General features: G+C 43.0%; 2 protein-coding genes and 1 non-coding gene across 3 annotated transcripts; all 3 read left to right on the plus strand.

Moving 5' to 3' along the window:
- The first annotated feature begins 63 nt into the window (after positions 1–63).
- LOC111012884 (phytohormone-binding protein-like) lies at positions 64–708 on the plus strand. Its single transcript, XM_022287182.2, has 2 exons — positions 64–271; positions 354–708. Exons 1-2 carry the CDS (start codon positions 91–93, stop codon positions 653–655), a joined length of 483 nt encoding a protein of 160 aa, XP_022142874.2. The 5' UTR covers positions 64–90; the 3' UTR covers positions 656–708.
- Positions 709–1378: 670 nt separating this feature from the next.
- On the plus strand, positions 1379–1451 carry TRNAF-GAA (transfer RNA phenylalanine (anticodon GAA)). Its single transcript has one exon. It is a non-coding gene; the product is annotated as a tRNA-Phe (tRNA).
- Positions 1452–1875: 424 nt separating this feature from the next.
- On the plus strand, positions 1876–2557 carry LOC111012916 (uncharacterized). Its single transcript, XM_022287232.2, has one exon. The coding sequence runs from the start codon at positions 2097–2099 to the stop codon at positions 2301–2303; it is 207 nt and encodes a 68-aa protein (XP_022142924.1). The 5' UTR covers positions 1876–2096; the 3' UTR covers positions 2304–2557.
- Positions 2558–13380: the final 10823 nt, after the last annotated feature.

The following is a 13380-nucleotide window of genomic DNA, read 5'->3' on the forward strand; positions in this document are numbered from 1 at the left end:
TGATCTAATCTTAATTTTATGAACAAAATATATTAAAGTGATATATATATGTTTGTTTGGAAGAAATTAAAATTGGAAGATCGTCAAGGCATGGTGAAGGAGAGTAGAGCTGAGGCAAAGCTTGGGGTTGGAGTGGAAACCCTTTGGAGAGCTTTGGTTAAAGACTTGAGATTTATAATTCCAAAGCTGATTCCAAACACAGTGGACAAAATTGAGCTCCTTCATGGGAATGGTGGCCTTGGTTCTGTCTTCCTCTTCCATCTTGCCCCTGGTATGCTATTACTATCACTCACTTCTTTTCATCTTAATTAATTATTTTGTGACGTTGTTGCTTTGAAAACTGAGATTTGCAGGTGTGAAGATTATGAAGACTCAGAAGGAAAGGATTGTGGAACTTGACGAAACAAACCATGAATTTGGGCTGCAACTGATTGAAGGGATTCTGTTAAAAACAGGGTTTTCTTCCTTCAAGACAACGTTCAAGCTTTCTTCAATCACACAAAATGAAACCCTTGTGGATATCAAGGTTGTTTATGCGACTCAAAAAGATGAAGATGATGAACATGACGAAGCCCACATGAAGGAAATGGCAACTAAGCCACCTCTCTCTTTTCTTCACCTCTTGGAAAACTTTCTTCTTCATTCATCTTCCTAACAACTCTTCTTTTTTATTTGTCTTTCTTTAATGTGCATTTTCATCTTTAGTTATATTATATTCTCGCACATGATCAAACCATTACAAAACATTTGATGTATTAATTTCAAATGATTCAAGGCTTTTAAGATATACCAAACTGTTATAAAGATAAAACAAAGTAAGATATCGAAGGACAACATTAGACAGGTGAATAAAACTACTTGCTGAAATAAAATTAGTTCGAAGTATAAACAACCAAAAGCAAGTAGTGAAGTTCAACTAAAACAAATCACCTTTACACAATTTGATAAGAAACGTTACAAAATTTAATTAATTAATTAATCAAAAATTAATTGCATATGCAGTTAATCAACTATAAATAACTAAACAGCATAAAAAATAAAAAAAAAACAGCATAACAAATAAAAAAAAAAACAGCATAACTTTAAAAAGATATAGAGAAAAGGATTACATTTTAGCGATATTATTTTACTGAGACAATCCTCTTACCGGTGAAATCAAATAATCTATACCGATCTTTTGAACGATATTCATTCTTTTGATAGATTCATGATCAAATAAAAATATTTTTTTTTTTTGCAAGATTAAACCACTCACTGGATATCCCTTACGAAATCTTAATAACATAAAATAGATTGATCCATGCAAAATAACAATAAATTTGCCTGTGTATCTACATGTAAACATTATTTAATTTACTAATTCACTAATGTAAATGAAGCGGGGATAGCTCAGTTGGGAGAGCGTCAGACTGAAGATCTGAAGGTCACGTGTTCGGTCCACGTTCACCGCAAATTTTTTAAAAACGCACATCAAGCACACGACGTCGTTTCATTTGTCATTAAAGAAATCCCCGGAAACGAATATGGGCCTGGATAGTTGGGCCGTCTCCTTCAGAAAACCGTCGTGTTACAGCCCACAGCCCACGTTTTCTCTCAATCTCTTTCCTTTTTGCGTTTTCTTCCTCTTCTCTCAACTTATGGAAGATATTTTGTTTTTTCTTTTAATGTAATTTCTATCTTCCCAATTTTGATTTTTAAATTCATAATTCCAAATTTCAACCAAAAAAAAAAAGTTGCAAGTTTTGTCTATATTTTCTTTTTATAATAAATACAATATCAATACATTTATTAATTTTGTATCTCATTTTCAGAGGAAAAAAAAATTGTTATTATCTTTTTAAAAAATGGTTAAACACTTTACATTCGAAAAATGATCCTTTTATTTCAATCTATTGATCTTAATGATTTATATGAAGTTAATAAGCGAAAATAACAATAATGGATAAAGTTATACAAAATCACATTGCAATGAATGAAATGGAAGGGCAGAGTGGGTATTTGACATTGCAATGAATTGATGGAATAAATGGATGGTGGGTGTAGCAAAATAGAGAGCCAAAATAGACACACAGTTTTCAGAGGGAGATCAGAAAAAAATGGTGTGCTTCTGTTTTCTGGTGGACCAGAAGAGGAAGGTACGGCGGACGAGGCCGGTGGCCGGCACGTGCTCGCGGTGCGGACGGGGAGCGAAGGTGGCGGACATGGAAACCTCCACCAGATTCTGCCGGATTCCGATGTACTCCACTTTCTGGAAGGCCATCATTTGTTCCACTTGTGGCGCTCTTCTTAAATCCTACAGATAACTTTTTTTTTTCTTTTTTCTTTTTCTTTTTCCCTTTCTTTTTGGGTATGTATATATATAATATATATATATATATATATATTTTAAACTATATTTTGAACTGTTGCGTTAATAAGTATTTTTTTTTCTTGCCTGCTTTTATTTTAGAGAGAAAAACTTTGCGACCGAAGATTCAGGAGTACACTGCTCCTTTATTAACACCCATTTGGCCAAATAGCATAAAAAATAAAATAAAGGTTTCTCTTCTTCTTTTTCTCTCTCGCTATCACATCTCATCTCTCTCATTTTTCTCTCTTGCTTCACCTTCATTTTTTTAATCTCTTACTGTATTTTTTAGTTCAAATTTACTGTATCATTTTTTTTCAAATTTATTGTATGTTTCTTACTATATCGTGTCAATACCATATATTTATATTTCAAAAAGAATATATTTTCTTCATTGTTACAAAAAAAAAAAACTTATATTTTTCTCTTTGCAACAAACAAAATTTGTTATTCTTTTCAAAATGCAAAGGTAGATGCAGTAGAAAGTTGAACCTTTTAAAAAGAAAAATTGTCCTTCCATTCATTTTTTTCCTCGTGTTTTTTTAAATATAGAAAGATACATTAGAAAAAAAAACAAATGAATAAAAGAGTTGCTTGTGATTTTGTGAATGGAAATAAAAAAACGTTAAAAAAAGAGAAATAAAAAATGATGAGACATTGTAAAAGAGAGAAAAATGAGGAAGTAAGACATTATTGGACCACGTCATTATGAGGGCGGAATTCTTTTCTTTATTTTACGGTCATATGATTTCTTATCCTGGTGTGGTCACTAGGTGTTACCATCAGTTTCATTTTAAAACTACGTGGGATCCAATAACGTTAAAATTTTTTAACTATATATAAAATTTGAGGAATGATTTAATTAGATTATGTTCCCAAAGTATCATAGCTTTGAATATTCTTTGGTCACAAGGCAGCCAAACTAGACTTTTGGATTTTCCCTTAGAAAAGCAATGTAAAATGACATAACTAAATATGGGCACAACAGGTAGGCAAGTTTGGAAATTAGATGTCAAATAAAATAATAAATTTTATGGTTATCAGTTAAAGGAATAGCACTTAATTAATTTATATAAATAGCATTCCAATTAATGCACCCAATTTCCCCTCTAAACTTCATTTTCATTTTCGTTTCTTTTCAATTTGTTTAATTACAGTGGGGATTGTGGGCCTAATTATCGAATGTGATTGATTAAATTTATAATTTGAATTAGAGCAAAAAAAAAAAAAAAAAAAAATCCCGAAGAAATTCTTAAAATGTAGTGTCGGTGGTAGAATACATAACCTTTTCTTGTGCAGAGACGTAGCCATTTCCCGGCCTAGTTAAGTGGATAAAATATCTAAGACAATATATTTAAATTATCAATATATCATTTTAAAATAATACTATTTTTAATAAAAGTAATTTTGAGAATAACAAAAGTGCAAATCTATCATATAATATTTTACGATAATTTTAAGAAACGATAAACATTATTTTGATCCTGTCAAAATCACTTTCAAACATGTATTTATTATCATTTCAAAGATTGATGGGTCAATTCTACGTATAAAACCTAAAAATTTTAGGTAAAGATGAATTATGATCCATTTATACCAAGTTTTGGTGTTTTTAGTTGAGAAGAAATAGAGTAATCGTTGATTTCTACAAAGGTGAAATATTCTACATTATCTTTTTTTTCAAAGTAATCTCTTCGTGAAAGTCTTCCAAAGACAAAAACACAACCAATTGAAAGTGGAACTGTCTTTTAAAATTCTTAAATTTTTTCTTAAATTAGATTATTCCTTGAAAGAGATTTATCATGAAAACGTTGATCAATTATTAAATTATTATTTATTAGCATATTTCTAATACTTAAATAACTTGTTCATCTTTAAAACTCAATATACTACCAATAAAATCTATTTTTTTCAGCGACATATTCAAGTTGGCATACCCACATGTCGAAATATATTAATGAAACAATCATTTAATGAAACACAGTGAGAATTTTCAATAATACATCCACGATATATAAAATTACAAGTTAAAAGATGGTCAAATTGAAAATGACTTAAAGATCTCAGAGGAAATTACAAAAAATAGTGCATAGGTTTTAAAATTGATCATCACATGAGACGAGACGAACCAAAAATTACTTTTGTGGTATTTTTGAAAAATAAAAAATAATAATATCTTTATAAATACATATGTGATTTAATATAATTTATTTTTTATTAATAGGACGGCCAATTGACCATTTTTGACGTTAAGCTAGATGTACCATTATTTTCATACGGTACTATATGCAATTATAGTAAGATATTAATTGCATAGCAAAAAGTGCATTAAAGATACCACATAAAATAAAATTTGATAACTTTGGCCGTTGTCATGTGAATGTTTTTGTTAAATTTTAGTAAAATATTAAAATTGTATCTACCAAAAAATAAATTAAAAAATTATTAATCAAAGAATAGATATTTGTTAAATCGGGTAAAAAAACCTATACGTTTGTATAACATTTTAGTAGTTATATTAGTTTTCATTAAAATTTAGGACTTATCTATACTACATATAAAACGTAAAGTATGGAGAAACTTTATCTCTCTATTTTGTCCTTCAATATTATTCATTCTCTCGGATAATTTTGTCATTTATCTCTCATTTTCTCTCTCCAAATCTCTTAAAAGTCCACTAATTCTCATCTATCTTTTCGAGTCATGTCATTATTTTTTTTTCATTCACTTTTTACTTTATTTTCCTCCACTTGTCTAAGTTCCTTATTCAAATTATCATTTATTTCAATTTATTTGGAAATTGTAAAGAGGGAGTGATAGTATTTAAAAAGAGAGGAAAAGTTAGAGAAAATTAGAGGGATGAAAAATCCAGGAGAGAAATTTGTAAAAATTGAAAAATAGTATTTAGAAATATAGATAAAATTAGATAAATTAAAAGAGATAAATATGATAAAACTATTTTAAACTAATAGTAATAAAATGGTAAATTTGAGGTGCATTCTTTTAGAAAAATTATCTTCCATCACTTGGGCAATTTTATCCTTAATATTTTAATTTTGTTTAAAATGTCTGATGAAAAAGTAAAAGATTAGGATCTAAAAAAGTAAATAAAAACAACAAATAATAAAAAGAATAAAATGGAAACATTCACGTGATAAACACAATCAATGAAGAAAATGAAGTAAAGACAGTACAAAAAGATAATCTATAACTTTTCTACTAGGACCTCCACCCAACCTCTTGGAGCTAAGTGAGGAAGTAGAGTTAATCATTTGTGCAAGAACGAAGGAGGCTTTTAGGGTCGTGGATAAACTCATTGTCTTGAAAGCAATTTCGACAAAATCATAGTTGTTTATGCAAGGATATGCACAACAGTGTATTTCAGATTGCAGCTCGAACTCGGCCTCCGGACCGATCTGAATACTTGGGCGGACCTGCACAAAAAGGTGAGCACTCCGACGATCAAGTCAGTATAGGTCGGATTCCCAGTTTAGTTCGAGGTCAGAAATCATCGTCCCTGATCGTGGAGTGAAGTCCTCTACTTATGTGTGGTAGTCCCGCTAATCTCGCAACGGTTACACCCGGTAATCTCGGGACCGTCGGTTACACCCGGTAATCTCGGGACCGACGGTTACACCCGATAATCACGCCGCTGACAGTAGCTCACATCGGCCCCCACCGAGCTTCCCAGTAGGTCGGACCTCGGCCAGGTTCACCTCGGCCCTTATACTTAGTATCTGTCAACGCTAGTGGTGGTGATCTCGGCGGTCCGAGCTGGGGCATGACTCATGGTCACCTTGGGGCACCAATGGCTGTCCTCCACGTGTACAGGGTATTCTTTCCCCCAAACATTGGCCCCCTCTCTGTCTGGTCCGATCTCGACCTGACAGAGAAGTTCATTTGATTTGCTTCGGACACGTGGCGACTCCTTATTCGTGGGAAAACATAACCGTTGCGGTGGATTTATCATCGGAATATTTGAATATTCCGACGCTTCGGATCTCCGGGAGAATCCTAGCCGCTCGTTGATTACACATGTACGATGGGGAAATTTTCCGACGAGCTATAAATACCCCCAACCCTTCAGGTCATACCTTACGTTTCCTGAATTCTTGGAGTTCGATCTGAAGGCAGCTCGAATCCTTGGTAGGTCGGTCTCTTCCCTCACTTTCTCTTTCGAACGTAGTTGCCATGTCGTCCTCTTTTAGCAGCAACTTAGGATCCGATGAGGATTTAGCTCGTAGGTTAGAGTCCGAGCACGAGGAGATAGAAAACTTTAGGTTCTCCGATGACGGGGAGGATAGTGATGCCTCCACCTCGGGTCAGGGTTTGGAATACCCTTCTAGGATACCTGAGCACTACCTCGGATCCCTTCGTAGGGGGTTTGCTATCCCTGAGAACATCCTCCTTAGGATTCCGGAGGAGGGGGAGAGAGCTGACAATCCTCCAGAGGGATGGGTCACTCTCTACTTCAAAATGTTTGAGTATGGCCTCCGGCTTCCCCTTCACCCTTTTGTCCAAGAATTTCTCTTCTGGACTGGGTTGGCTCCGGCTCAAGTGGCCCCCAATGGGTGGGGTGTCATTTTCGCTTTGGCCATCCTTTTTTGGCTACGAGCTCGGGATAGTGAAGAGGCCGAGCTGTTGGACGTAGACCAGCTCCTCGCGTGCTTCGAAGCGAAAAGGATAGCTAAGAAACCTGGTCGGTTCTATATGTGCGCAAGGAAAGGCGCAGGCGGTATAGTTAAGGGGCCGACCTCCATCAAGGGAAGGGTGAGGAAGTGGTTCTATGCTTCTGCGGAATGGCTTGCAAAGGACGAGTCAGGTCGTTCCTTCTTTGACGTTCCCACTAGGTTTGGGAACCTAGGTACGGAGTAGTTCTTACTTTTTGTGATCTTATTTCCTGTCATTCAGGTCTAACTCGGATTTTGTCTTCGCGCAGTTTCAATCCGACCAGTCCCCGAGCTTACGCAAGCCTCCTTCGACACGTTGAAATATTACAAGGAACATTTTCCGAGGGGTAGGAAGGTCGGAACCTTGGTGACCGACAAGCTGCTGCTTGAGTCCGGGCTGCCAGATTACAACCCTGCAGTTCGTCCTATTGAATCCTTAAGGCCGAACTCCGAATTAGGTATGCCGAGCTTGCTGTCCCCTCCATTTCCTCTAACTTTGTGCTGATTTTTTTTTGTTTTGCAGCCATGGTTTGCGGGTTCGCGAGTAACGTGAAACGCAAGTCCAAGGGCCGAGCCCATGCTCTTGAGGCCGCCCATAGTTCGAAACCTGCCACTCCTGCTGTGGTAGGGCCAGCCTCGGAAGATCCAGCCCCAGTGATCGAGCTGGAGTCTTCTGGGGGTCCTTCGAGGGAGAAGCGCCCCAGGGATCAGACCGAGGCGGTGGACGTCTCGCCCTTGGGCGAGGAGGTGAGAGAGGAAGTTTCTCTGAAGCGAAGGAGGAAGAAGAAGAAGACCACCTCCCTCTTGGAGGTCAGAGCTCGTGGGGTCCTGCCTGCAAGCTTCGCAGATCGGGTGGACGATCCTGAAGCCAGGATGGGGGGGACGTCCGACGTGACGACACGGTTCAGAGTTGAGCCGTCAAGTTCTGGGGTGAGGGACCAGGTGTCCTGCATCTCGGCTGCAAGTTTGGACCGCTGCCTAAGGAGGGCGTCCAAATTTGTAAGTGACCCAGGGTCCGTTCTGCAGAGGACCATCGACTACGCCGCTGAGGTAAGACTGGTGTCTCCATTTTTGTTCAATTTACCTAACAGGTAGCTCGGTCTAATTTTCTTCTTGGTGCTTTTCCTCAGGCGTTTGTTGCTTCCATTCAATCGGCTCTAGCTGTAAAGGCCGAGCTGGATGGGAGGGAAGTTCTGGCAGCGAGGGAGAAAGAGGAGTTCTCTGCTGTCTTGGAGGCTGCTTCCTCCACAATGAAGGATGAGCTGCTGAAGGCTCACTCTGAGGTGGAAATTTTGAAGGCCGAGGTGGAGACCAAGGCCGAGCTGCTGAAGAAGGAAGAGGACAGACGCAAGGCCCAGCTCCGAGCTGCTCATGCTATCACCAGGGGCTTGGAGAAGGAGAAGTTCCAACTCCTGAAGGAGAAGGACGACATGCTCCAGGCGCTTGAAGCGAAGGATGAGGAGCCGAAGCATGCGACTGCCGAGCTGGAGACGGCGAAGGAGCGTCTCAGCAATGGAGTCCTATTGGAGGAATCGTTTAGGCAACATCCTGACTTCGATGGATTTGCCAAAGACTTCTCTGACGCGGGCTTCAAGTTGCTCATGAAGGGCATTGCTTCCGACATGCCTGACCTTCAGATCGATCTCAGTGGTCTGAAAAAGAGGTATGCCGAGCAGTGGGCGTCTGGGCCTGGCGGCACCCCTGGCCCCCAAGCGTTGGTGGATAAGTATGTCAGAGATCTGGACTCTGACTACTCCGATCTCGAAGAGGACCAGGTCGGCACCACTTAGGAGGGCGCTCCTCAGGCAGTCTCTTAGGCGATCATCCTTCATGAGGCCTTTCTCTGTCTTTCTTCTCCTTTTTTTTTGTTTGTAAGTGTCAGGGCAGAGCTGCAAGGTCTATAAGCCTTGGCTCTGCTCTCCATTTAATGAAGAAGCTTTGTTCGTTTTTACTTTGGTGTTGGCAATATCTTTCCTTTCTTTGCTTTTTCTTTGAACTGCAGCCAATGTCACCTCGCACCTCTTACTTTTGAGGTCGCGCCTTCAATTAAAATAATTCAAAGTTTGAATTTGAATCTCTGTCTAGTGTTCAATGCATTGCACCAACTCTGGATTTTTTAACATCACACTTTTAACTTAAAAACGTTAAAAGGCTAAAATCCTAAGTCCGTAGCTGTTCTTCATATCGTACATCGTACCCTCAGGTTCAGAGGCTTGATCATTTTGAACTTTTCACATCGTCCCTTTACCTTGAAGGTTTGAATTTTAAGTTCATCAGTGGTTTTAGCATCGCACCTCGTACCCTTAGGTTTTGGAGGATTGAATTTTAACCGACTGCTGGAATGTGATCGTGTGGGAGTCCGTGGCCCCCATTTAATTTCTGGTCGAACTCGGAATCATGAAATTAAATCATCACATTTCCGATTGAAACAGTTTTTACAGATCCATTGAAAACCCTTTTGGCATTTCAAGGATAATAACGCTTCAGGTGCTCCGCGTTCCACGGGTGCACGAGGACGTCTCCTTTCAGATCGGCCAATATGTACGTCCCAGGTCGGACTATGCCCTTGACCTCAAACGGCCCCTCCCAGGTCGGGTCAAGGGCACCCACATGGGTTTGGACCCTCCTTAAGACCAGATGTCCGACCTGGAAGGTCCGAGGTCGAACGCAGGCGTTGTAATGCCTGGCCATTCTGCCCTGATATTCCGCCAGACGTAGCTGGGCCATTGCTTTTCTTTCTTCCAACAAGTCGAGGTTGAGAAGCAACTCTTCCTCATTTGTTGTAGGCTCGTAATGCTCTATTCTGTCAGATGGCATGCCGATCTCAACCGGGACTACAGCTTCGGAGCCGAAGGCCAGGGAGAACGGGGTCTCACCCGTCGATTCTCTTTGGGTGGTCCGGTACGACCATAGAACCTCTGGTAGCTCCTCGGCCCACCTGCCTTTCTTGAAGTTCAGTCTAAGTTTGATGCCTCGCTTGATGATCTTGTTCACTGCCTCCACCTGCCCATTTGCTTGCGGATGTGCGGGGGACGAGCTAAGGTGACTTATGCCAAGCTTGCTGCAAAAGTCTTTGAACTTGGCGTTGTCAAACTGCTTCCCATTGTCTGTCACAATGGCCTGCTGTATACCAAAGCGACATATGATATTTGTCCATACGAAGGACGTGACTCTGGATTCCGTTATGTGGGAGAGCGCCTCGGCCTCAGCCCACTTTGTGAAGTAATCCACAGCAACCACAGCGAACTTGGTCTGGCCTTTGCCCAAAGGGAAAGGACCAATGATATCTACCCCCCACTGCGCGAATGGCCACGGGGCCGAGATGGGGGTGAGCAGCTCGGGAGGTTGGTGGATTATGGTTCCGTAGCGTTGGCAATTGTCGCAAGTTCTAACGAACTTCTTGGCGTTCTGGCTGAGGGTCGGCCAATAGTATCCTTGTCGGATCACTTTGGCTGACAGCGACCGGGCGCCTGAGTGATTGCCGCACACTCCTTCGTGGATTTCTCTGAGGACGTACAGGCCCTCTTCAGGGGTTAGGCATCTCAATAGAGGCAGGGAAAAGCCGCGTCGGTACAATGCTCCACCTCGGACCACGAACCGAGCTGCTCGCCTTGCCAACTTTCTGCGCTCCTCTCTGTCGGTGGCCCCCAGCTTGGTTCCTATGCTTACTTGCTTCTCGGGACTAAGCAGAGGAACAAGCTCGAGCTCCTCAGTGGGTGCGGCAAACTCCCTCCTCGGCAGGTCGGCCTCGAACTCGAGCGTCTCATCCCTACCGGCGAGAGTTTCGAGGGCGCAGACCGATGAGTCTTTGAGTGCGGAGGCATAACACTCCCTCGAAGCGGTCTGTTCTCCTCGGACCGTGCCCACGCCATTGGGGGTGGAATACTTCAAAACTTGATGAAGTGTCAAGAGAATGGCCCGAAATGAGTGGATGATAGGTCTCCCAAAGATGGCGTTATAGGCCGATCTACCGTCAATTACCACGAACTCGGCCATTTGGGTGACCTGAGTTTGGTCCTGCCCATGTGTGACCAGCAAGTCGATGCAACCCTCTGGGATGACCGATTCTCCAGAGAACCCAACCAGCGGTGTCGGGCTTTTCGTCAATTGCGACCTCGTCCATCCCAGGGCGAGGTAGGTCGGTAAGGACAAGATGTTAGCAGATGCGCCTCCGTCTACCAGCACCCTCCTGACCACCACATGATCAATCAAGGGAGCGATCACAAGTGCATCATTGTGGGGCAGGTGGACCTCCTCTAAGTCTGTACTGTCGAAGGTGATTGGGCAGGTCGGCCTCTGCTCCCTGATGATTCACACCTCGCGCCTGGCTGCACGAGCTAACTCCTTTCTTTTATGTCCGGACTGACCCCCGCTTGGCCCTCCAAAAATGGTATTGATGACCGCAGGTCGGTCAGTGCGCCGGGGCGGCGTCCTCGAACGCTTCCGCTCTTCCTTTTTCTCTACCGAGCTGGTCCTGGGCTTTCCCACAAATTCCTTGAAGTAGCCATCTTGAATTAGATCCTCAATTTGGCGCTTCAACTCCCAGCAGTCCGACGTATTGTGGCCGTGCTCCCGATGGAAGCGGTAATACTTGTCCTTGCTGCGCCTCTCCGGGGCTCCCCGAAGCTTCTCAGGACGCTTGAGTAATTTTTCCATTCCAGACTTCTCGATGTTCGTTAGGATCTCGGAAATTGGAATCGTGGTCGGGGTGAAGCGTTCGTAAGGTCGGCTCCTGGTAGGTCCATTCTCCGCCCTTCGATATTCAGCTCGACCGCTGGGAAAGGATCCCTTGTCCTTGGACTTGGGATCTGCCTTTTCTATATCTTTTCCACTTCTGCCCCGGCCGATCTTTCGTTCTGGTCGGTCGGTTTTGGTTCGGAGGAGCTCCTGTCCATCGATGACTTTCTTCGCCTTCTGGAGCACCTCGGCGAAGGTGGCCGGGGCCTCCTCTCCAAGTTTCACCGTGAGGGCTTCGTCGGCTAGACCGGTGAGAAAATAGCACATGGCCGAGTCATCGGAGCAGTGTGCGACCTTCAATTGCTCCTCCTGGAATCTGGTGACATATTCTCGCAGCGTCTCACCCTCCTTCTGTCTGATGGTGGCGAGATGGGTCGCTGTCTTTTTGTCATAATGCCGAGAAGAGAACTGGGCGAGGAACTCCCTTCTCAGCTGAGAGTAGGTCGAGATCGACCTGGCTGGCAGTCTCCGATACCACAATCGCGCGCTGCCAGTAAGCGCGATCTGAAAGGCGCGGCATTTGATTGCGTCTGATGCCGCTTGGAAATCCATGAGGCTTTCAAAGACCTCAACATAATCCTTGGGGTCCTTCGACCCATCATAAGGCTTCACGGTAGGAGCTTTGAACTTCGGAGGGATCGGTGCTTCCAAAACGTCCTAGGTGAAGGGCGATTCTCCCAAGTCACCATCGTTCAGTGAACCTTCTTTCTGCTCACATTTGGCCTTTAAGGCCTCCACCTGAGCGTCGAGCTGGCCCCTCAGCTGGTCGAACTCCTCCCTTGTAATCACTCCTGCAGGAGTTGCTGGGTTGCGAGAGGATTGAACCTGCTGGTTGGAGCTCCTGTGTGAGCGGGATGGTGACTGTCCTTTTCGGAGAGATGAGCCTCTCTTTCTGTTGAGGTGTTCACGGAGGTCTCCTCTCTGGCGAGTGTGTCCCTCGCTCTCGTTGTCTTCGGGATGTTCCTCCTCGATTGGGCCGAGGTGGGAACCCCTTTGCTCGCGTATGCCAACGCGCGTCACTCGGTTCTCAGATCGAGACCCTGTGCCTGCAGCTGATATCATTTCGTTATACATTTCCTCCATGGACCGCATTTTCGTGCGCATTGCCTCCATTTCTCTCTGGAGTGCATCCAAGTTCTCACTTGTCGGGGCCGGGGCTGGACCCCGGGCGCTCTTCTTAGAGGTTCCACCTCGGCCACGGGTGGCCTTGGATGTCCTTGGGGGGTGCGCAGGTGGTAGAATAGGCGCGGTGATTCGTGCCGACCTGCGGAGGGGTTCTGTTGCTAGGCCGTCGTGACCTTTCCCCTCTACCACTGCTGCTCCGCCCTCCCTCTGGTGGGCATCGCTGGCAGCTAGAGTCCTTCGATCTGCCGTATTTGTCGACTTTGCTGGTTGAACCATTTTCGCTCGCGTATTGGTTTAAAAGGATTGGGATGACTTATATTGTCGTCCCCACAAACGACACCAAATGTTTATGCAAGGATATGCACAACAGTGTATTTCAGATTGCAGCTCGAACTCGGCCTCCGGACCGATCTGAATACTTGGGCGGACCTGCACAAAAAGGTGAGCACTCCGACGATCAAGTCAGTATAGGTCGGATTCCCAGTTTAGTTCGAGGTCAGA

The sequence above is a fragment of the Momordica charantia genome (genome assembly GCF_013281855.1).
Source record: "Momordica charantia cultivar OHB3-1 chromosome 10 unlocalized genomic scaffold, Mcharantia_2.0 BLBB01000010.1, whole genome shotgun sequence".
NCBI classification, from domain to species: Eukaryota; Viridiplantae; Streptophyta; class Magnoliopsida; order Cucurbitales; family Cucurbitaceae; genus Momordica; species Momordica charantia.